The following is a 25,771-nucleotide window of genomic DNA, read 5'->3' on the forward strand; positions in this document are numbered from 1 at the left end:
AAAATGTGCGCATTTTTATGTAGAACACAACAAAAAAATACTCATGATTGTAGCTTTTATCAGTTTTGAGATATTTTCATATAAATAACGATAAGTGCCAAAATTTCAACCTTCGGTCAACTTTGACCCTACCGAAATGGTCTAAAAACGCAATTTTAAGCTAAAACTCTTATATTTTAGTAATATTCAACCATTTACCTTAATTTTGCAACTAATTGGAAGTCTCTAGCACAATATTTCGATTTATGGTGAATTTATGAAAAAACCTTTTCCTTACGTCCGCGCGGTAACTCTTCCGAAAAAAATCATACATGCGATTGTGGTAATGTTTTCACCATTTTAAATTAGCCGTTACATAAAGTTTATATATGAAAAATGTGCGCAATTTCATACACAATACAACTAAAAACAACCCCTGGTTGTAGCTTTTATCAGTTTTGAAATATGTTCATATAAAAAATGATAAGTGACAAATTTTCAACCTTCGGTTCAACTTTGACTCTACCAAAATGGTCAAAAAACGCAATTGTAAGCTAAAACGCTTATATTCTAGTAATATTCAAGCATTTATCTTCATTTTGCAACAAATTGGAAGTCTCTAGCACAATATTTCGATTTATGGTGAATTTATGAAAAAAATAACATTTTCTTTACTCGTCCAGCGCGGTAACTCTTCCGAAAAAATCATACGTGCGATTGTGGTAATGTTTGCACCATTTTAAATTAGCTGTTACATAAAGTTTTATATATGAAAAAATGTGCGCAATTTTATGTAGAATACAACAAAAAATAATTGAAGGTTGTAGCTTTTCTCATTTTTGAAATATTCGCATATAAATCACGATAAAAAGAAAAAAAAACCACGTTCGGTCAACTTTGACTCTACCGAAATGGTCAAAAAACGCAATTGTAAGCTAAAACTATTACAGTCTAGTATATTTCAGTCATTTATCTTCATCTTGAACAAATTCGAAGTCTCTAGCACAATATTTAAATTTATGGTGAATTTAAAAAAAAAAACTTTCCTTCCCTCCGCACGCGGATTCTCCGCCACAAATCTCCGAAATGTGTACGTCCCATTCTCGGAATATTTGCTCCATTTCATATTAGGCATTTCATAAAGTTTTATATATGAAAATGTGCGTAATTTTATGTAGAATAAAACGAAAAATATTTGAAAGTTGTAGCTTTTCTTATTTCGAATTAATTGCATATAAAAAAATATATATAAAAAAAATTCGACATTCGGTCACTTTAACTCGTTAGATATGGTCGAAAACTGCATTTGTAAGCTAATATTCTTATAGTATAGTAATATTCAATCATTTGTATTCATTCTGAAAGAAATTGGAAGTCTCTAGGACAATATTTAGATTTATGGTGAATTTTTGAAAAAAATATCTGTTTACGTCCGCGCGTTACGAATTCATGCATTATTTTGTGATAATATTTTCTCTGTGTTGCTTTTATCGTTTTACAATGTGTTTATATAACAAAATGATGGCATTTAGTGTACATTACAACGAAAAAAAAAGTAACTTGTTACCTTTAACCGTTTTGCGCACAGCGCGATTTGAATACAATTAAATATGAAATTTCGTTTTTGCGCTATCATATATCGCATTATTTATATATGATAATGATAATTTTTTTCATTTCTAATGGTTGCATACTAAACTTCAGGCAATGACAAAAAAAGGAGCCAAAAATGAACTCTTAATCTTGAAAACTAAGCGCGCTGTGATTTTTTGAAAAAAATATTTTTTCCGCTTCCGCGCTCACTCTGAAACACCTCCGGCACACGGGAGACATTTTTTTTTTACCGCTTCGGCGTTTAAGGGTTAATAGTATTTATCATAATAAGCCAATGATATTTGAAACTTTCATTATCAGCCAAACACGTGCTACCCATATGCATGTGCCACACCTTCTCCTGAGGGTAGACAGATGAAAGGAAACCAACTATAATTGATGAATAAGGTAGGATTATTTTAACATGAAATTCTTTTTGTTTGAAGAATGCCACAATTCAACACTGAGTCGGATTAGTTTTAATTTGTCGCTATTAGATTTATCTCACCTTATCAAGAATCTTCATATCCCTGTAAGCTCACAAGAAAGGGATCAAACATATTTTAATATTTACACCCCCTTATTTAATCTGCAAAAAATTTATCTGTTGTGCAATGGCACATTTACTAAACACGGCGAAATACATTGGACAGCCCAATCCCTAGTGGATGTCGTATCCACGGTTTCGTTCCTTACAGTCCGTGCGGACTGCTTCTGTAGAAATACCAAAGGTTGTTAAAACTAAAGGAGTTTTACTAACTGTATCCTTGGAAATTGAAAATAAACAAAATAACAGAGTCAATTCTATATCATTTTTCTCCTAAACACATGCATAAAAGGGAAACACTGTTTGTTTACAGTTCAACGCTGCCACAAACCCCTAACAATAAGATAATGTACGATAATTATCATTTGTACTACTGAATTGTTCTAAACTATTATTTACCATTTAGTCAAAATGAATACTATTATGCTATCATAAAGGTTATTACTATTGTAATTTCACTACCATGAAAATTTCAAAAGGATATTGAAAGATAATGTTGCTGTGAGTGCTACCATACTTCAATGTTTATATTTTGTCAGCTGGCCTTGCATACATAAAAGTTTACTTCACTGATATGGAATTATTCCTCAAATAGGCTGTTTATTATGAAGATATGCCAATAAAGGGATTTTGACGTAGGAAAAATCTATTTCTGGGCGAGGGGGCCGTGTCGCCCAGTGAAATAGGTTCCTTTAGCACTATTTCTAAGGTAAAATATTGTTATAATACCAGAGAACTGCTAAATTGGACATGCCAGAATATTCTGGCTCGCTCACCTTTATTAAAAGGTGTCGGTATGGTTCCTTGGGCGAGTGAAAACCACTACCACGGGACCCTCTCCAATTAGCCTCTCCTACATCAAAAACCCTTCAGGATAGGGGAGCCGACCTACGGCTCACTATCTGCTACCGTGTAGCTAGCGGCTGTGACGTCATACCTGCAGAATGCAGATGAAATAAGATGCTTATGAACTACACATTATGTACAAATATAATATGTATTAGCCCAGTACTACAATTACGCTACTGGGGCTCAGGTAAAAATGTTAATCAGGCTGGAAGGAGGGCAGAAGGAGATAAGATAACTACTGACTGACTACTACTGCTGACCGGAGCAGGGGAAACTGTGTTTCCCGCAGCTACCGCTGGGTACTTAAGGGCTTCCAAAGACTTAAGATAATGGCGTTTGAATACTGAGGGTGATTTCCAGCCAGTGTACTTCTTCAGATCCTCAAATTTCATATGCCGGAAGAAATTAATTGATGTAGCTATAGCCCTAATGTCATGTACCCGTGGAAATGACTGCGGGTTGGCTTTCTTGATAAAATATAAAATTTGTTGCCTTATGGCTTTAAGAGAGATGGTGCCACCTTTCTCTCTAATGAAAAGAGGGCCTTCGGATTTCAGAGATGTTCTTTGTATGAAATCCTTTAAAGTTTGTACAGGGCAAAGGGATGGGTCCTGTGGAAGCGGCACGATTTTCCATGGAGCCCACCTGCCTAAAGGATCCTCATTTTTTGCAAGAAACCTGTGATCTGGAGAAAGTAGCACCTCCCCTGATAGAAATTCTATATGACCTGGGTCCCTAGATAAAGCTGATAATTCTGAAATCCTAGCTCCTGAAGCTAAACTGATTAGGAATAGAGATTTCCTTAACAGAGACTGATAGTCACACAATGAATTGTCAATATCCGATGCCAACTTAAGGACATCATTTAAGAACCATGACACTGCCATTGGCCTCTCCACAGGCCTAAGCCTGGCGCAAGCCCTGGGGATTGAAGTAAAGTATGAATCTGTTAAATTAATGTGAAACCCGAATTGGAAAATCTTTTTCAAGGCTGATTTTGTCGTGGTTATTGTACTAGCTGCCAAACCTTGTTCAAATAAATACCTGAAAAAGGTGATAGCTAGATTTGTGGTCATGGTATGAACATTAGACTCGTTCAGGAACACAGCCAGTTTCTTAACCGCCGAATCATATTGGCGAAGGGTCGATTCTCGTTTATCTGATTCCAAGAAAAGGATGTTCTGAGGATCTATATCCGCATCCCGCTGCACAGCAAACTTCATGAAGTCCATAAAGTTAGGGTTCTGTGAAGACCTGAGGAATCGAACACAGTCTTCGTTTGCACCTGCTGTGACAGCCTGGGGTTCGGAATCCGATGAGGACGGAGACCCAATTCCAGAATAAGGGGGAACCAATTGCTCTTGGGCCAGTTGGGGGCTATGAGAGCCACCTGGCCTGCAAACGACCTCAGCTTGTGCAGAACCTTCAAGAGAAGGTTCACCGGAGGAAACAGATATATCTTTTCCCGTTGATTCCAATCCGTAGCCAACGCGTCCGTGGCGTAAGCCAGAGGGTCCAGGATGGGGGCCACATAACAAGGAAGCTTGTGATTTAACTCTGTGGCAAACAGATCCACCTGGAGCCCTGGCACTAGGTGACACACCCAACTGAACGACTTCTTGTCCAGAGACCATTCTGACTCCAGTGGGACTGAGCGCGAAAGCGTGTCGGCTACCACGTTCTGAATCCCTGCTAGGTGAGTGGCCGATAGATGCCACCTGTTCTTGGCTGCAAGAGAGAAGATCGCTATCATCACGTGGTTTACGTGACTTGATTTTGAACCTCCCCTGTTTATGCAGTGCACCACTACTGCACTGTCGAGCACCAGCTTGATATGCGATTTCTTGGCTGGACGAAGCTTTCTTAGGGTGAGGAACACTGCCATAGCTTCCAGGACATTGATATGAAGCTGACGGAATTGAAGGGACCAAGTCCCTTGTACCTTCTTGTGTTGTGAGTATCCCCCCCAACCTGTTAGTGACGCATCTGTGTGAATCACTAAGGCCGGTGGGGGAAATTGCAGCGGGATCTTCTTCGCTAAATTCTTCGCCTCCGCCCAAGGGCGGAGACGTTTGCGCAGAATTGCCGGGATTGGGGCCAGCCTGTCCCGGAACCTTTGGTTGGCTTTGGAACGCCAAACTCGATTTATGTCCTTTAGTTTGGCTTTTAACAGGACGTCCGTCACTGAAGCAAATTGGAGAGAACCCAAGATCCTTTCTTGGCTTCTCCGGGACGTCTGGTTGCCTTGGCTATCTCTTTCCTCTTCGCGGGAGGGATTGAAAGAGTATGTGAATCCAAGTCCCACTGGATGCCCAGCCACTGAAACCGGGACTCCGGAGTCAGGCGGGACTTCGTCCTGTTTATCTTGAATCCTAGATGTTCGAGGAAACGAATCACTTTGTTTGTAGCCTTGCGGCATTCTGCGATGCTTGAGGCCCACACGAGCCAATCGTCCAGATAGGCTACTACCATGATACCCTGTGACTTTAGTTCCTGCACTACTGTATCCGCCAGCTTTGTAAAAATCCTGGGGGCTATGTTGAGCCTGAAGGGCATTACCTTGAAAGAGAAGGCTTGGTTGCCTACTTTGAAGCCTAGAAACGGACGGAGGGTGCCGTCCGTATCGGGACATGATAATAGGCGTCTGTAAGATCTATAGAGGTGGTGACGGCCCCACGGGGAAGTAAGGTCTGCACCTGAGAGATGGTCAGCATCTTGAACTTTTCGCAACAAATGAATAAGTTTAGACGGGACAAGTCTAAGATCACTCTTCTCTTGTCCGAGCCTTTCTTTGGCACGCTGAACAAGCGTCCTTGAAATTTTAAATACTTTGTCTTTGACACTGCTCCTGTTTGAAGGAAGTCCTGAGAGTATTCCACCAACTCTGGTGTTGGCTCCTGATAGAAGGTGTTGGGTGGAGGTGGACCTTCGATCCAACTCCAGCCTAGGCCTCTGGATACGATGCTTTGTGCCCAATTGCTGAACCCCCAACAACGACGAAAGTGGTACAGCCTCCCTCCTACCTGCGAGACCTCATTGGGTTGCTGACGGACGTGCTCCATGCCCTCCCCTTGCAGCTCTGCCACGACCGGTTGCTCTTCCCCCGGCTCGTTGACGAAAGGAGCCTCTAGCTCTGCCACCCCTACCGAACCTATTGAAGGCCTGAAATGCCTGGTTTTCATAGGTCGGATTAAAAGCCAAGGAGACAGCAAAGGAGGCCAAAGGTTGCTGCTGTTGAGGTTGCATCAGCAGAACAAACTGCTGCTGGGGCTGGGCCTTAGAGGTAGAAGGTTGTGGAACTGGGACAGCTTGGACCAAAGCCTGATGCTGAGGAGCCCGGAAAGGCTGGAATTTCCTAGGTTTCTTCTTGGGTTTGGAACTCGAAGACGAAGACTCCGATTTCCTTTTATAGAATATTCCCCAGCGAACTCTTAGGCTTTGGTTCAGGCGTGCAGCCTCGTGTTGCACTTCATTGACAACAGAGGCTGGAAAGAGGTCAGCACCCCAAATGGACGAAGCAGGTAGTTTATTTGGCTCGTGCCTGATTGTCGATTCGGCTAGAACATGCTTCCTGCAGTTCCTTCTAGCCACGGCAAAATCGTAAAGATCACATTGCATGCTAAGCAATAGCGCCTTCGCAATGACCTTGAACAGTGGTTCTTGCGCATACTCAAGAGCTGCTGTTTCTGTCATGACTAGAGCATTAAGAGACCTAGCAAGCCGTGTCCTAGCATCGAACTCCGTTTGGATCAAAGCATCAGAGAGCCTAGGTAGCAGTTCACTAAACAAGGTGATGGCACAGTCCGGTTTAAGCTTCCCCACTGAGAAGGTTGCCGGCAGATCTACCCACAGGTCATCACCACCCGGAAGCAACAAGGATGTAGGGTCCGTCTCCCTGAGTTGTGGCATAGGTTCATCTCTCAATACAGCCTGCAGAGTGAGTTCCGCCACCTTAGTTGTGAACGGTATCGGGTTCTCTTCATCTGTAGTAAACATTGTGAACGGACTCCTGAAGGCCGTGACCTTAGTGTTTACACAGTTCCACTCATCAAGACTGCGAACCCAAGCCTGTTGGGCTTGGTCCCGAGATAGGATGACTGTCTCCTTCGGGACCTTGTCCTCCCTGACTAAGGCAGATTCCGTAAGATGGACATAGCCGATGAAAGGGACCTGTAACCCTGGCGGGTAGAACTCGAAGTCCTCAAGCCTTCGAGTTCCGCAGCCCTCGATCGTCAGCATTCCGTTTACGAAAGGCGCGTAGTTAGCCACTCTCCAAGGATTACTCGGATGGAAAGGAGGAAGAGTGGAGCCGTCGGGCATAACCTGACCTGGGGCTAACTGGCTGGGATGCAACATTTCCGAGACACCCTGCTGAAGCCCAGCAACTATGGACTCCTGGGTACCTAACCTTTTCAGGATCTCTTCAAACCTGGTGTTAACCAGGTTGCCTAAATTGCCGACCTGTTGCATTATATTCTTGGTGAACAAATCTGGGTCAAAGGAGGAGGACTCCGCCTTCTCCTTAAATACCTTATGAGGTATCTGACCCTTAGAGGTTGACGGTACGGGGTCTGAAGAGGAAGGGTAAGACTTCCCCTTTTGAGACTTTGACTTCAAAGACTTTATTAGGGACTTTTGTCTGGGTTTTTCTGCTCCGGGATGGTGAGCCAGAGCTTTGTAAGGTTGGCTATCATATGATTTTCTGGGAATGGATTTCGCCTTTGGCAGTAGTTTAGAGTGAAGCTTCCCTTTTCCTTTAGGAATCGCCAAGAAGGATTTTGATCTAGAAGGAGGTAATCCCCCGGTGAACCCTTGGAAGGAAGTAGAAGAAGAAGGAGAAGAAGTTCCAGACGTGCTCAAGGAAAGACCTGGAGCAGTTACAAGACTTGCCTCATTAACACCCTTACCATAGCCCATGGCGTCTACTGTCATGGGCTCTCCCTCCATATCCAGAACAGGCACTTCCTGCGGCGAAGCCTCCTCAGACTGCTGAGACACTGCTTCTTGAATAGAGGCTATGATAGGGGCTACAACCTTGGGGTCCACGTATCCAGTACTCTTCCCGGCGGGAAAGATTAAGGTAGCCATTTCTTGTGAAAGGATGTATGGCTTGGCTTTCCCCACGTTGCACCCGAAGCCACCCACCCATATCTTAAGGGTGGAGATAGCAGCATCCCGAACAGACTGCGAGGCCTGTAAGAGAAGGATAGTGTTAACCTTGAACTTATCTTAACATATATAATTAATTCTAACCAGTATCTCCAAAGTTATATTACTTTAATTATCAATGACCACCCTGTACGCAGATGTAAACGCCGTAAGGAAACTTACATCAGAGGTAACACGTTCGACGAGGTCGTAGCAGGAGAAACAGTTCTCATGATGCCAGACTATTGAACCTTCAAGTTGTACCGCGCAGGTGGCGTGGCTCCGGCAAACGTCGTGCCCACAGGGGTCTTGAACAGCCGGCAACCAAACACTGGGTGGCCTGTAATAATAATGATACATGAGTACCATTGGTAATCAGGTATGAAAAGTTCATGGTAAACATTAAATAATGCCGGAGTATTCCGGTTTAGTAAGATATGTCCGACTCTGCCAGTCTTGCCATGTACCATACTGAGCATTCCGGAACCGTAGTAGCAGATAGTTAGATGTATTCTGGTGATACCGGAGCTCAGACCACTACCTAAACGGGGTAGCTACTCGATATAAACCGGAGGAGGAGGAGTACCAGTAGGCACCGGGCGAGATGGCGAGTCCGGATGGATAGAACCCGAAGGCTCCGTAAACTTAAACTAACGAGAGTAGTAACTCACTTGGGAGTGTATGCTCAGTACAGTAATACTAGGATATAAAAACATAATGATCTTATAATACTATAAAATAATATAAGCCCGACAGAGGCCGAAGCCACCGTAAAGACATTACCCCCAAGGCCCCCGGCACTGCCGGAAGCCTATCCCGCCATGAGGCGGGGAGGGTATGTCTGTGGGCGAGAAAGACGTAACGATCCCATAGAGCCGAGGAGGGCTGAGCTCACCTGAGCCAGGTCTCGACCGAGGCTGGGTAAAGCGAAGCTCCTCCCCAACGCTGGGACGAGGTCGGCTGAGAAGCGTCACCCGCACACAGAGGCCCCGTGGGGCCTCCCTTCACCCCCCAAGAGAAACTCAGGTCGGTCGTCAGGGACAAGGTGAGCGAGATAACAACCCACCTTGGTGGGAGCTCTGGTGGGAGAGAAGGCAGGACGGTAGAGGGGTGACGATCACGAGAAGGCCTAAGGACCAACCTAGCCGACACATTACACTCATTACACTAAATATATACAACACGTAATAATATACAAGGATGAAATATGTACTAAACACGGGGGGGAAAAAAGAAAATAAAAGAAAAGAAACAGTGATGTCCTAGGAGGACCGAGCACGACCACCCGATAAGGATGGTCAATACTAGGAAACTCCGAGCAACTGGCCTAGTGCCGTAACGAAGAATCGTAGGACAGGTGGCCAGGGTAGGCTAGGACCAAAGGCTAGATACTAATATATTAAACTGGAAACCTAACCAAATATAAAAGCATGCATGAAATGTAACTGTAGGTCCAGAAAAGCAACGAAACAAGGACACGTGCTCGAAAGGAAACCCCCGTGCAAGCACATAAAATAAAATAAAAATAAAAACATATTTATGATCGTCAAAAGCAGCATCCAAAACACAAAAAGACATAAAAAACATACTGCTATCACGATTCGGTTCCACTAGGTATGGGAGACCACGTGAAACCGAAATGAGGAGACACAAAGGGGTACGCTCTAATGGCGGCTCGCAGCCGCCGCCGCGTGTGGTGACGACTCATAAAAACCTAAATAATTTGGAAACGAAGGCCAAAATCACTCCCTAAATAGTGTCAAACATAATAACAGTACTTAACTTGGATGCAGAAGCAGATTGACGATACATTGCAACATAAAATAAGCGAAAAGCGAGAAACACAAGGGAGCAAACAAAAACGCGTGCGTCTCGTTGTAGTGCTATCAAAGGAATGACGTCACAACCGCTAGCTACACGGTAGCAGATAGGTCGGCTCCCCTATCCTGAAGGGTTTTTGATGTAGGAGAGGCTAATTGGAGAGGGTCCCATGGTAGTGGTTTTCACTCGCCCCAGGAACCATACCGACACCTTTTAATAAAACTGAGCGAGCCAGAATATTCTGGCATGTCCAATTTAGCAGTTCTCTGGTATTATAACAATATTTTACCTTAGAAATAGTGCTAAAGGAACCTATTTCATGGAGCAACACGGCCGAGCCCAGAAATATACATATATGGTAAATGTTTCGTCACTAATCACAAACAACAATATGACAATGATAATTATCACTCGTATGACTGCAGTGTTCGGAAAAGTTATTTACCACCAAAATGAAAATTATTTTTCTTAATTACAACGAATATATTATCCAAAATGTTGTTACTACAATAATTACACTACCATTAAAATTTCTGAAAAGTTACCAAATGATAAAGGTTGCTGTGAATGCAACCATGCAACTTGATGTTTACATTTTGTTTGATAGCCACATACAGTTTAAAGTTGATTTCATCGATATGGAATTATTCCTTGAATAGGCTATTTATTATGAAGATATGCTGATAATATATAAGGTGAAAATGGTTTTACTACGTCTTTGGTTATTACACCTAGGCCGAGGCTAGCCTACTAATAAACACTACGTATTTGGGCATGGAAAAACAATACTTCACTACAACAGACAATCAGCTTTAATGGATGACTTCCCCCCACTATTAGTCCGTTAAAGCAAGGTTTCACTTTATCTAAGACAGTCATTGGTAAAGAAGATAGAAAATAACCCATCCAAAGAACTCTGAGAAATGACATGTTCTTAATTTCTTTGTATTTTTCATAGCTGGAAACCAGTTAAAAACAATAAAAAATTGTAAATACAAGGAATCTGTGGCATCTGGCATCCAATATGTAACTGAGGTGGAAGCTAGTCAGTTACAATGCTTGAACCTGGTAACATATTTAGTCTCTTCCTACCTAGGATAAGACAGAAGAGGGGTGGCTGGAGGAGGGCAGTCAATGTTAAGACCTCAAGTTTGTTAGCTATGAAAAATACAAATTAATAAAAAACTTTTTATTTGTTCATCCATGGAACAAATCTTCAATCTTAACACTAGGATAAATTCACACTTGGAGGGAGGTATGAGAATCCTAAACCAACTGGAGGTTCGGCACACGTTATCAGAAATCAGAATTTTAATGATGAGGACCAAACCCTTTGAGATGTTAAATATGTGGATATCTAACACCCAGTCCACAGGGTTTAAATACAATGTAACATGTCCAGATTCAGTGCATATATGGAAGTACAAGAGAACTATATCTCTTAAAGCAAAAAACCATGTTATGGAGGAGTGATAATGGTAATTTAAATTTGACAACGTCTTCCAGGGTTGCGTGAGAGGAGAGAGAGAGAGAGAGAGAGAGAGAGAGAGAGAGAGAGAGAGAGAGAGAGAGAGCAAAATTGGTGGAGTGATGAATGGGAGTGGTTTGATGGCAGGCGTAAGCGTGTGTCTGTTGTGGCGATCGCCACGTATATCAGTGGCGAGCGTATGTTACAAGAGTCATAAGAAGTGAAGAAGTCTGAAAAGTCATAGGTACTAAACAGTTGGTTTGGCAGCAGTTTTGTCCATTGAGGGTCAGTGATTTTGTGAGATTTGAGTGATTTTGGTGTTTTAAAGTTATTGTGTGTGTTTGTCTGGTTGTGGTGAAGTTGAAGAGGTTGGTTGTGCATTTTGGTGTCTGAGTTGGCAGTTGGGGACAGTGTTGGTGTTGGCATTTTGTTGAGCTGGGTTGGAGTCGGCGTGAGATTTGTCATGTTGTTTCGAACTGTTGGTGTTTGTTTATGTGGTGATTGGGGTGTTATTTTTGTAGTTGTTGTACAGTTTTGGTGTATGTATGTCTTGGGTAGTGAGATTCTCAGCAGTGGTTCTCTCTCGACTAGCCTAGCCTAGCTATATCCAGCAGACAGCACAGCCTAGCCCTGAGTATCTGGAGACTGAGTTGTTAACATGTGTTTGTGTTTTGTGCATTCTGTATTTTGGTAAGCCAATTGTCCTTCATGTAAAAAGTAACGTAAAGCGGGAAAGTGTGGTAGTGGGAAAATTTGTCCGTCAGTACGATTTAAGTAACCGTGGGGAGTTTACTTGCTTTGTTGCTTTGTGTGATCCCGCCACAGGGACTGCTGGTGTGGCAGCTGCAGGATGATTGGTGAAGAAAATGAGTATGGAAGGTTTGAAAGAAGTGGAGAGGCTGAAGGAGGAGTTGCAGTTGTTGAGGGAAGCTAAGGAAAGAGTGGAGAAAGAGAATAAGAGGTTAAGGGTAGAGTGTGAGGAGCTGAAAAGCGAGTTAGAGGAAATGAAAGGAATGCTAAGGAGTGCGAAAGTGGAAATGAAAGAGGTGAAAGGAGCGGAAAAGAGAATGGTTGAGAAAATGGACTAAATACTCGGAGTAATGATGAATGCAGTGCAGGAGATGATGAAGGGATTCATGGGAGAGGGAGCTGTCGGAGGTAGGCCTACTGGGTCTTGTGACGGGCCAGGAGTAGTAAAGAAATTGGAAGAGTGAATGGACGAGAGCACGAGTGACAAAAGGTGATTTGGTTGTGATAGGTAAGGGAAAGAAGCAGAAGACACAGGATAAGGATAAACCTGAGGACAAGAATAAGAAGGGGGCTGAGGAAAAGAAGACTAAGGGAAAGAAGTCAAGGGAAAGAAGTCTAGTAAGGATGACGGTCTAGTAAGGATGACGGACAGGATGAGACTAGGGCTGAATATGTTGGGGAAAGGGCTGAGAGTGATTTAGATCATAGTGAGTGGACACAGGTAGGTAGAAAGAAGGGCAAGAAGAGCGTTATCAATAACACGGATGTTAGTATGGAAGTTGATACGTTGTATGCAGAGGAGGTTAAGAGGGATCAGAATGGAAGAAGCAAAAGTGAAAGTGAGAGTGAGCAGGAAGTACGAAAGGCTGTGCATACGAGAGAGGTACCCCCATGTGCATGATATGAGGAATATGGTAGTAGGAATATAGGGGATTTTTTCAAAGGAATATGAGAAGTATTGTGTGGCTAAGTATGGGGAAAACAGGAGAGTTAGGTAGGTTTTTGACGGGATTTTTGTTGAGTATGTATGGGGTAATGATGAGTGTAGGGAATGTGCCATGTGAGTGTGTGAGCCAGGATTGTGGAACAGGCGAAGAGGATAAAGAGTAGCATTAGATATAGAAGAAAATATGATTCTGAAGAGGCAAGAATGAATGTTGGTGAGTCATTGTCAATGTATGTGTGCAGGTTGAAAACATTAGCTAGGAAAAAGTTTGGGGACAAAGGGATAAATGAGTTTAAAAGAGTTAGTGAGGAAGTTGTTGGCGACTGTGCCTGAGTGTGTATGAGCCTATAAATCAGAAATGTAAGGTGATGGACGAACGAAAAGTTAATGTGGAACGAAATTTTAGAAATAGAAGAGGATTATGAGTTAGATAGGTGTATGAAAGAGAGTAGAAGTGTTAGTGTTAGGAGTGAAATTGCTGAGGGTATACCAGAGTTTAAGAGCTATGGGGAGGCAGTTTTAGAAGGGCCGAGGCGAATGGCAGAGCGAGTGGTTGATAGGAGCGTTAAAGCAAGTAATGTAAGTATAGTTAGCCCAAAGAGAAATCGGAGTGCAAGCGTTGGAAGGGTAGGATCAGTTAGTCATGAACGAGAGCAGCAGTGTTATAGATGTGGAAAGCCAGGACAAGAAGAATGAATGTCAGTGGGCATTGGGAGCGTGTTTCGGGTGTGGCCAGATGGGTCATATGGTGAGTGAATGTAAGAAAGATGGGGAAATTAAGTGTTACCAGTGTGGCCAGGTAGGGGATATAGCGAGTGGATGTCGGGTACCCATGCAAATGTGATTTGCAGTAATTGCGGGAAGAATGGACATTATGCGAGGATGAGTAGAGAACAACGAGCGAAATGTGTCAAATGTGGAATGGAAGGTCATGTAGTGAGTGTGTGTAGGCTGAAGAGGATGAGTCAAGCTGGGAATTTGGGAAACTAGGTGTTAAGGGGATTTAGTTGGGTGGGTCATCTAGTGTGCGACAGTATGTTCGGGAGAATGTGATAAGTGAATGGTTGAGGGTGAATAAGTATGAGCCGAGTGTCAGTGACCAAATGGGTCTGGGAGATCGACAGTTAGTGTTGGTCAAGTATGGAAGAAAGCAGAAGTGGAGAAAGGAAGTGGAAGGAATAAGCGTGAACGGCATGATGAGGTTGTTAATGGTAGGGTGCAAACAGTTGATAAAGCATGTAATATGGATGACTTTGAGGGAATGAATGAGACTTATAGCATATGTGGGTTGGAGTTAACAGGGATAAGTGAGACCTCAGTGGGAAGGAAACTGAGTAGTAAGGAGGTAGTTGATACGTTGGATAAATCTTTGCAAGAGTTTGACAGAAGTATGGATGAATTGAGTGGTTTGGTAGCAGAAATAGGGGAGATATTGGGACCAGAGCTAGATGTTTATGTAGTGAATGAGTATTGGAAGGATATTAGTGAGGGAGATAATGGGAATTTGAATGAAATTGGTTTGGAAGAAGTGAATGGTGATGTAACTGACAGAATGTATGAGGGTCCTCAAACAAGATTCAGGGGGCCTGCGTCCAAGCAGCCTTGGGTGTTGCAGAAAGCAATTTAGTGTGGGTGTTGTGAGTGTAAGGAGATATTGTCAAATGTAACGGGGGAGTTAATATGGAGGAGTGATAGTGGTAATTTAAATTTAATGTCTTCCAGGGTTGCGTGAGAGAGAGAGAGAGAGAGAGAGAGAGAGAGAGAGAGAGAGAGAGAGAGAGAGAGAGAGAGAGAGAGAGAGAGCAAAATTGGTGGAGGGATGAATGGGAGTGGGGATGAAATGGAGTGGTTTGTTGGCAGGCATAAGTGTGTGTCTGTTGTGGCGATCGCCAAGTATATCAGTGGCGAGCGTATGTTACAAGTCATAAGAAGTGAAGAAGTCTGAAAAGTCATAGGTACTAAACAGTTGGTTTGGCAGTGGTTTTGTCCAATGAGGGTCAGTGATATTGTGTGATTTGAGTGATTTTGGTGTTGTAAAGTTATTGTGCAAGTGTCTGTCTGGTTGTGGTGAAGTTGAAGAGGTTGGTTGTGCATTTTGGTGTCTGAGTTGGCGGTTGGGAACAGTGTTGGTGTTGGCGGTTTGTTGTGCTGGGTTGGAGTTGGCATGGGATTTATCATGTTATTTCGAGGTGTTATTTTTTTAGTTGTTGTACAGTTTTGGTGTTTGTCTGTCTGTCTTGGGTAGTGAGATTATTGGCGGTGGTTGTGTCTCGACTAGCCTAACCTAGCTATATCCAGCAGACAGCACAGCCTAGCCCTGAGTATCTGGAGTCTGAGTTCAGTACATGTGTTTGTGTTTGTGTGTTCTGTATTTCAGTAAGCCAATTGTCCTGTGTGTTAAAAGTAACATACAGGGGAAAGTGTGGCTGTGGGAAAATTTGTCAGCCAGTACAATTAAAGTAACGGTGGGGAGTTTGTTTGCTACGTTGCTTTGCGTGATCCCGCCACAAAGTCAGCCATATGAAATGGATTCGTCAACACTCCTCACTCCCCTTGCTGGAGAGGAGTTAAAGCTACTGAGAAGCAGATTTGTATGTTGTAAAAACATAAACTGGAGAGAGGAGTTGAAGCTATTGAGTAGCAGATTTGTATGCTGTATGGAACATAAAAAGTGCTGTAACAGTATGACTGCAACACTCACTTGCATCAAGCCAGTTCCAGCGTATGATGTGTCTACTCTTCAAACTTTCAATAGTTATTGAAGAAGGGAAAAATGGGAAGAAGAGAGACCAGTCATCCCACTCTCTCCCTCCTCCATACTATCATCTTAGGCAAAATATGAACTGTCCTGCAAGGGCCTGGATGAGCAACACAACTTGTTGAGTAGCCATAACTGGACCCAAGGAAAAAGTGCCCAAGGACCTGTGGGCAATATCCTGCGAGTAGAACTAAGTGGAAGTGGTCTGACAAAGCTAGGAACCAACATTCCTAATTCCTAATGCTATGAACAAACAAGTTCTTCTTAAATACCAGGAAGGAACTTATCCCTCTGATGTCATGTGTCCTTTTGGTGACAGAACTTGAAAATGAGGAGTAGGCTTACCTAATCACCTCATTTAGCCAAACCAAATGGTATTATTCTTGGACACTTCCTTCTTGGCCTGGCTTGTGCTAACAAAAAGTCTATTGACACCTAGGCTATAGTTGATGAATTCTTTTAGATGATAACGCAGTGCTCTGACGGGGGCAAAGCAGTAACTCTTAAGGGTTGCTGGTAACAAACTTCTTAATGGAATAGATGGAAAGAGAGGCAAATCTGTCATTGCGAAGCAGTTGAATTTTGGGTCTTAGCCACGAATTCCTGGACACATTCGAAAGCTACTGACCCCAACCCCTTGTGTGCTTGCATCATAATACCAACCATGGAGCTCTCCAACTCTTTTTCAAAGAAGCCAAGGTCAAGAGGAAAACTGTTTTCAAAGTCAGTTCCCTGTAAGACAATTGATGCAGATGCTCAAATGGAGCTCGAGTGAGACTACCTGACACCAGAGTAAGGTCCCATGTAGGAGGTTTGAGTTCTCTAGGTGAACAAGACTGCTCAAAGCTCTTGAACCATATCAAGAATTCCCAGGATGAAGTGATGTCCACATCTTCCAGATGAATAAATAATCCTAAGGCAGCCCTGTAGCGCTTGACAGCAGAAACAAAAAAGAAGTTTTTCAGTTCTGAGAAAGATCAGGAATATCATTAAACTAATGAACAGAAATTCTGAGTGCCGTGAATCTGTCGAAGACACTGGTCACAAGGCTGACGAAGATCTCCTGAGGTAGCCAGACATCTGAATCACTGCTCTGTAAGAAAGATCTCTTGCTCAAAAGAGATATTGGACAGATTACACACACAAAGAGATAAAGACCCCACTGATTGGTGGTACCTCTTCACATGAGGATGACAAAGAAGGTTGAGCTCAGATGGAATCTCTCTCGGCACTATACTTGGGGCCACAAAGGAGCTACTAAGGTCATCCTGAGACTCTTGGAAACCATTACATACTCTGTTCGGGACATGACAGATCAAGCAGAATGGAGGAAAGACGTAAACTTCTAGGTTGTCCCAAATAAGTTGAAGGGAGTCCTCCACCCCAACGAACGGATCTGGGACCACTGAATAGTAGACCCCTGACTTTCTGTTGAACTGTGTAGCGAAGAAGTGTGACATGGGTCTTCCCCAAGTAGACAGAGAAGATGATAGGATAACCCCAGGGGATGTCCTATGATAAGATGCTCTTTGCAACCATGTGCTAAGTACCCTACTGTCAACTTGTGCACTGTCAAAAGGAATTTGCAACTTAGACAGAGATGTCCTTGTGTTGCCAAAGGAATGTGCATTGCCAACAGAGATGTCCTATGAGGAGATCCCCTATGATGACATAAGTTCAGTAAAGTATTCAGTAATTCAGTATGCTACTCAACAGAGGAGGACATGGACACCAACACCTCCATTTTATATGGAGACCGGAGATGGTACTGTATACATAGATTCAGTCAAAAAGGGGGAGTGAACCAGTAAGGTCAATGTTGGGTTGCCAGGGCAATATACAAGAGGGTTAAATGACATATATACCAAGTGTGATAACTGCAAATTTTATCTGACTTACATCACAATGTATTTACTCCTCATTTATTTTTCCTAAGTTCTCAAACAGTAATGCATTGCTCTATCGATAAAGAAAGTTACTTAGCTGGTAACAAGAGAAACAAAGGGACATTTCCCTGCAACTCATAATAACCAAGACTCCATTTGTTGGCAAGCTTAAATTAACTTCTGTTTTTGTGTCACTTGTTAATCACAAATCAAATAATATAAGTTATCCTGTTTTAATTGGAGGTCTGAGGGTGCTGCTGTAAGTTGCTGATTAATGATTTGAATATATTGTTTATCTGACATCTAAATGTAACTGTTAAATGATGGCGAGTTATATTTTGCTTTCCAAATTCTTACTTCACTTGGAAGCTACAAGGCTTTAGTAATTACTTCTACAGCCCACATCAGATTTAAAACCCTTCTTACTCATTCAAAATATTTACATTTAACTGGAAAGACTTACATTCTACAAAATTAGTCAGACATATTAATACCACCTGGATCAACTGGTGCAGCAGATACAGAAGCAGGAGATGCTGCTGCAACTTTCATGGCTGTTCCATTATTATCAGAAGCAGAAACTGAAATTGTTAAAATTCCTTCTCTCTCCACTCCAATAAGGTAAGATGAGTATGTACCATCACTGCCTGTCACATCACCTGAAATATTGTTCAAATTGTTAAACTAAATTGTTCCAAAAAGTGACATTAACAATGTCCAGCTGTTCCATATATATATATATTCAGTAGTACACAAATAACTTTTTCATAAATGACCCAATCATCTAACCACTACTCTGATACAATCAGTCACACTGAATATCTTTCAATGGCATTACCTTTGTGAATGAGTTACGTATGTCAATTTTAAAAACTCGCCTCTTTCTTTTTCCTATAAGCATGCTGATGTGACATAGAGAAGCAAGAATATCAAAATATTTCACAATCCAGATTTAGTAACTATAAAACCACCTAACATAATGACTAGCAACTGACAGTTACACCATACCTTTGGTGACCTTCACTTATCAAGTACACTTTTGTAATCTAAATGATATTGCTGAATATGACCAGCTGTTGGCTACATCGTATATCATAAATAAAAAAAAATGATATCTTTGTACACATGGTTAGTCAACTTTCATGGGATAATCATTCAGATATGGAATTTCTGAGAAAAAAATTATTTCTAATTCTTTTTCTCTCTTCACACATACATTTTCATAGTCTTTTTTAGTCACCTTCTGAATTTCTTGATCACATCCGAATCACAAGCAAATCACAGCAATTACCTTTCATTGATTTCCTGTATGGGAATATTGTTTGCAGCGCCTTGTGAGGCGCACTTTACCTGCAAAATAAAGTTTCTAGGCAATGACACTTCAGCCATAGCTGCCTAGTTTTCTGCCTTTCAGTTTTCATGTTCCCTTTAGTACCTCTGAGCTTGACTTTCCAGCTTCAATATTATCTTACTCCAATTTTTAGTTATCTTTGAAGAAATGTCTTTGTGTGAGCCTTACAAGTCTTAAGGTGTGACCTGATGTTGCCTTAACCTACTGTAATAATGAGTAATGAATCTATTGTAATAATGAGTAATGAGAAAATACCTTCAACTATTAAAATCACTCAGCACAGGTATACACAACATACTCTTTACCATGTTCAAATTTTCCTTCAGCTAATCTTGATTTTCAGAATTACAAAGTCCACAAAAATCATCAAAACCTCTGGATTTACCTCAGCATTTTTTTCTATTTATATATTTTTTTGCATCAGAAATATTAAGACTTTCTAGGTTTAAAAGTGCATTTTTCGCAGAATGCATCAAACAGACTCTAGATATAGTTCCTGGAAACCAAAATTTGTTTAAAACAACAAACAGTGGACTACATTGTCTGGCAAGATGACATTCTAGGGGTCTCACCAACCAAGCTGCTGAGACAATCCTCAAAGCAACTGACTAATTCATACTCTATTCACACTAGTGTCCAAGGAACTCCCAACTCAACAGCACTAGCCTCATCAGTTTTTAATGGAACAGATACCCGACAGTGTTAATGTACTGAATATTGAAAACTCCAAAATCAAAACTCAAGAAATTTAACCCTTTGTAACAATAAAATAGGCATACAGTACTAGGGACACAAATCACCACTTACCAAAATATCATTTTACCTCCTCTAAGGAAGCAATTTTACCATAAGGTCAACAGGAAGTAGAAGTAGAGCAGTAGTTCATTGTGGAGAAACTGAGGCAAAACCAGTTACAAAATACAAAAAACATCTTATTTTCTTTTCTTTCTATCTATTATGTCTTTTCTTTCTATCTATTATGTCTGTAGCCTTCTATCCTCTATATCTTTCTTTAGTTTTTCTTGTTACAGAAAAAATGTGAACATAGTACCTTATTTTGGTAACAAGCATTCCCAATACACAAAGACAGGGCTAAGCCAATCGTGTATTGAAAATCCACTAAGGGAACTTGACAAGCAACACTTGACAGGCAAAATAAAATTACATATTTTGCAAAACTATAAGCAATTCACTACTTAGCTAAATTTATTAGTAGCATAAAGGACCCTGACAGCTGACTAAAGAATAGAAAGAAACAGGTCTAGAATGCTCTTGAAACTTTATAAATTTGTGAAGGTTCCTAAAGAATACAGAAAACCACTGTAAACATATTGGCTCCTATCTAAATATGGATCTTTGGTGACTTTGGTGTCAAGAGATTTTGGTCATCAGAAAGCATATCTTTTAGTAACCACTCATATGATAACTGACCCAGTGTTCCATACAGTCTCGAGAATTAAGTACCCCAGTAATTACTGTTTACAGTAGTGTTAAAAATAACAAAATAATAAAAATATTTTAGTAATTGCTCCTTAACTTGAAAATTAATTTCTAGGTTCGACCTGTGTCGGCCGGTGAAATGTTCCTGTAGCACACATTTCTAGGTATAAATAGATGCTAAATATACCAGAGAAAAAAGCCATATGGAATGCTGGAGTTACTACCTCCAGCTCGCTCACCCCTATTGGGTGTCGGTATGGCACAAGGGCGAGTGGAAGCCACTACCACAGATACTTTGCCAATTAGAAGTCTCCTCTCAAAATCCCTCTCTAGAGAGGTGCCGTTACAACATCTACCTTCCGCTCGCTACTACTACTACCTCTACCCAAAACCTTTATTCCTGAAATAGCACTTCTCGTGTCCGCACGCGCCGTTTTTCGCTGTTCCCAGGAAGCGTTTTTTGGTGAAGCATGTCTTCTCAAGGTCTCCAAGCTTCTTCATCTAAGTTGAGTATTCCATTTATCGTTTTTGAATCTCGTTGGGGCACGATGCATCCAATTTTGGCCCTTAATTTAGGTCCTTTTGTCCTCATGAGCCGGGTATGACGCTCTTTCGATCCGCCATTTTGGGTGCATGACTGGCAGCGTGCGTGATTATTTCAGTTTTTATCTCGTGATGTATTTTGTCCACCGTTTAGCACTTCACTATTTAGGCTACTGTTTTCGTATTCTTTTTCATTATTCTCGCTCCTATCAATTTCTGGAGCCTTATTTTTACGGGTTTTCTCCTTACGTTATTAGCCTATTATAGGGCCCATGTCGCTCCTGACGTATTCTGAGGCCTTCTTTTTTACGATTATCTTATGTTATTAGCCTTTTGGGGCACTTTTTCGTTATCCTCAGCCCCTCAGGAGCGTGTTGGTTCCCCTTCGTGCGTACGGTTATATGCTTCATACGTTATGCGTGAGTATTGTGTTTGGCATTCTAGGCTAGCCTAGCAGTATGCCAGTTGTTGGAGAGGAAGTTTCCTCTTTCTTTCGCGGTACTCATGCATGTATATTTCTAGTGTAGTTTTCGATTATAGTCAGTAATGCACTTGATTATATGCACTTTTGTGATAAATCAAATAATTGTATTACTTTTGATGAGGTTGGAAGTTCTTCGTGATGTCCTTCCCTGGCCTATCCGACCAGACCTAGGCTAGGTTTTGGAGGGTAGGCCAAGCGGTCTTGTATATCCCTCCACCCTTGTGGCTCCTTTTACCGCCACCCGACCAGGCAGATATGTTTGCTTGGAGGGTGGTCCAGGACAGAGAGTCTCTCTCTTGTCATGCTTGTAGGGCCTAGACCTATCGTACCTGACCAGATCGGAAGATTCAATTTTGGAGGGTTGAGTTAGGTTCTATCCGTCCTCTTCATGACGTCCTTTTTGGGGCCATACTAGCCTACCTGACCAGATCTGTACCAATCTCGGAGGGTTAGACTGGGATCTTAGCTGGGTGCGTTCCTCTCCCCCCCCCTTTTTCTTAGTTCTTCCAGTAATTCCTCATCAATTAATTTATGAATTGTCTTTGTTGAGTGTAGCCTGGGCCATTGCTCCCTTTAGGGTGTCAGTTGGCCTACCGTCTTCTGCCCCCTTAAGTGGTAGGCTAGTTTACGGCTCCCGAGAGGTGGTTTTCACTGATTGGTTGCTGTGGCCAGGCGATCACGACTCGTCCACTCTCCTCCAGACACTCCCCCCCCCCCCCCCCCCCCCCGTCCCGGACTCGTTCCGGCGCTGCCTAGTTAGCTCGCTGCCCAAGTAATCCTACCGATGAACGACAGCTAGAGTGTAGAGCTTGGTCCTGGGGATTAGTCGGAGGAGATTGGATGATTAGTAGATTATGTAATCGCTATTGGTATGTCTCTGGGCCTGTGTGTTTTCTGACGAGGTGGGGTCTACCACCACACCCGCCAGTAGGCTATAAGCCGGATTGTACGTACCACTGTTCTGCCGCTCTGTTTTCCGTACTCCTCTATGTTATCGCTGCTTCCCCACTCCAGTGGGGGTGGAACTGGGCTTAGAGCTGCGTTTCTAATTGACTTGGAACTGCTTCTCTTCTCCGGTGCGATCAGACTCAGGCCTAGGTTTTACCCATTTTCCCTGTTCTGCTCATATCAGCCCAACCCCACCGGTTTTAGCTATTGTGATAACAAGATTATGGATTCTGGAGTAGGTGGAGACATTCAGAGATTAATGTTAAGAAAATTTTTTATGTAGCCTCTGTTGGTATGTCTCCGGGCCTGTATTTATTCCGGCGAAGTGTGGTCTACCATCACATGCACCAGAAGGTATACACCAAAGTTCTATGTACCGTTGTTCCTGCCGCTCTGTTTTCCATCTTCTATGTTATTGCTGCTCCCCACTCCAGTGGGGGCGGAACTGGGCTCAGAGAATGCGCCTACAATTGGTTAGGTTTCGCTACTCTACTCCGGTGCAATCAGACTCAGGCTTAGGTTTTGCCTTATTTCCCTGTTCTGCTCGTATCAGGCCCTCTCTGCTGGTTATAGCTTTGACGACACCCAAGTATGGATTCCGGAGCAGGTGGAGACATCCAGAGCTTTATTAATAACAAGTAAGTTGAAGATTATACTCAATATTGCTTAGCTGGTTAAGTATCTAGTTGAAGTGTACTCATACCGCCGGAATTAACTCCGGCAGCATTATCTGACGATACTCATTTATCTTTCCAACTTACAGATGGTCTGATGCCAGGAGACGGGTTGTCCGGCCATCCTGTACAAGCCGTAAGGGCATGAGGTCTGCCGGTCTCATGCCAACTGCGCCATCCTCTTGGAGGGACGAGTGGTCTGGCACCCGGAAGCCTGCACGGTGTGTTACGACCTAGTTAGGATCGTAACAGATGAGTCGGTAGGTAGCATATTCACCTCATTGTTACTCTGAATTTTATGTTACACATTTAGGTTGGGAAAATTCCCCGACACTGGGGAACCTAATTCGGTTATTTCTTACAGGTTGATCTGGCGCTCAAGACCTCCTCGATGTCGGCCCTTAAGGCCTGGGTAGGGGGGTTTGGTAGAAACGTGGGAGCCGGCCAACCCAACGTCAGAGGAGTTGTGCGCCCTCCTCTACCCCAACACCCCAGTTTTGGCAGCAGTACTGGCGGGAGTAGCGGCTCCCATCATTGAGCGTATCTGCCAGGAGACCCAAGCCCCCCTGGAGGACCAAGAGGGCTTGTGTGATGTCGTGACGGAGGAGGTGGCACCGAGAGTCTATGGCCACCGAGGAACAGGACATAGGTAGGGAGGTAAGTGAGGCAGGTAATCGTGGGACTAGTCTTCCTTTCAGTCCAACTCCTTCTTCTTCTCCTTCCTTTCAGGGCTTCCCTGTGAAGTCCACTTCCACTTGGAATAGGTCGGGCTCGGTAATCCCCAAGGTAAAAGCCTTGAAGACGAAGTCCCTGCCGAAGGCGGGTAAACCAGCCAAGCCTTCTCTGGCAGACTCCGCCAGGTCGTCATCGGCTCCCAAGCCTTCGACTTCCTCGGCTAAAGCTAATCCCCCACCCAAGGGGTCGAGAGCTAAGTCTTCCAAAGCCAGACTGGCAGTCTGGCTTCGACCAAATGGCTTTCGCTAATCTTCTCGTGCGGAAGATGAGCGAAGTATGTAGTGGACTCGAGACTCGAATTGACGTCCACTCAACTCGCCTCAGGTCTAGAGACATCGGGTCAGTCCATCATGTCTCTGACCCAGAGGTTACAGGCCCAGGAGGAATTGGTGACCAGATTCCTCCACTCCGGAAACACACCGCAGTCCTTTGCGGTGCCGGACACGTCCAAGCTTCCGCCATTCGAGAATAGCAACCCGTGGCGGTTGGCTCTGCATGCCCCGTTTTCAGAGGGCAAGCTTGCAATTGAAGGTTGCAGAACCCAACCCGTGGAAGACTATGAGTTCTTCCCGCAGGACCTACAATTCCCCTTCCGGTCTACGCTAGACTAGCCGAGGAAGCGTTGGTCAGGGTAGACAAGGTCCCGAAAGACGGCTATCTACCTAGGGATCAGGCTCAGTCGGCATGGGTCAGCACCCTCATGGAATGGGAGTGTGTCAACACCAAATTGACATCCCACAAAGATTGCTATACCATGTTTGTAGCGCTGGATGATGTTCCGACTCCTTGCACGTCAAAGATTGCGGAATTGACACTGCAAGCCGGAAAGGAGGAAAAAACTATGCCTCAGCTAAAAGAGATGGAGGCTACCTCTTTGCTCTTTCCCGGAGACCTAGAGTGTTGGGCTGGCGCTCCGGCAACGTTCACGGTGGGCAAACTCGACCCGGAGTGTGCCTCCACACAATTCAGTGAATGTTTGCCTAGAATTCCAGACCCCATGGTTAAGGCGGAATTTGTAGCAAGATGCAGGCTGAGAAGGTCAATTAACTCAGTCACCACTGCAGAGTTGACGGCTACGGTCTTTGCAGATGAGCCTCTATTCCGGGTCCTGACAAAGTCGCTATTACAGGCCTTTCAATCAGACCTGTATGATTTTATAGTGGCTAGACGAGCCTGCAGGAAGCATGTCTTTGCTAATGCTTCCATCAGGCATGAGCCGAACAAGCTCATAAAGGCGTCTATCTGGGGTGCCAACCTCTTTCCTGAGGACAGGGTTAACAGCGTCCACAGCGAGGCGGCTAGAGCTAACCAGAACCTTCGTGTCCTTTGGGGACTTCCCTTCAAAAGGAAGTTCAAGACCCCCGGACCACAATCCAAAGGTAGGAAGAGGCCTAGGAAGTATCAGCCTTTCCAGACCTCTCAGTCTCAGACAGTAGTGCAGGCAGTTCCTGTATCCCAGATCAACAAGCCTTTGACATCTAAGGCACAGCCACAACAACAGTTTGTCCTGCTGCAGAGTCAACCGACTCAACAGCCTTCGAGTTCGGACGCCCTTGTAACTTCCCAAGCCTTCAACACCTACTTTGAATCACAAGGGGCGTTTCGAGGCTTTAATAGACACGCAAGGAGTAGCAGAGCCAGAGGTGCCTTCTGACAGAGATCTGGCTCTAGAGGCAGAGGCTTCAGAGGAGGCAGAGGAAGTAAGACCTCAACCAGTCAATGAGGCTCTGCAGGTGGGCAGGAGACTGTACCTCTCCCGGGACCATTGGACCTCCAGTTCGTGGGCCCACAGTATTGTATCAAAAGGTCTGGGGTGGAAATGGAAGAAAGGGCCTCTTCCACCAGTCAGTT

At 43.4% G+C, this 25,771-nt stretch overlaps 1 protein-coding gene across 1 annotated transcript in view; it reads right to left on the reverse strand.

Moving 5' to 3' along the window:
- Positions 1-25,771, reverse strand: part of LOC135219756 (calcium-activated chloride channel regulator 4-like) — a 411,904-nt gene that overhangs the window by 46,494 nt on the left and 339,639 nt on the right. Inside the window, exon 8 of the mRNA XM_064256802.1 lies at positions 18,243-18,404. Within this exon, the coding sequence (XP_064112872.1) occupies positions 18,243-18,404 (162 nt within the window). The remainder of the gene's footprint in view (positions 1-18,242; positions 18,405-25,771) is intronic.

Source organism: Macrobrachium nipponense, chromosome 1 (assembly GCF_015104395.2).
Source record: "Macrobrachium nipponense isolate FS-2020 chromosome 1, ASM1510439v2, whole genome shotgun sequence".
NCBI classification, from domain to species: Eukaryota; Metazoa; Arthropoda; class Malacostraca; order Decapoda; family Palaemonidae; genus Macrobrachium; species Macrobrachium nipponense.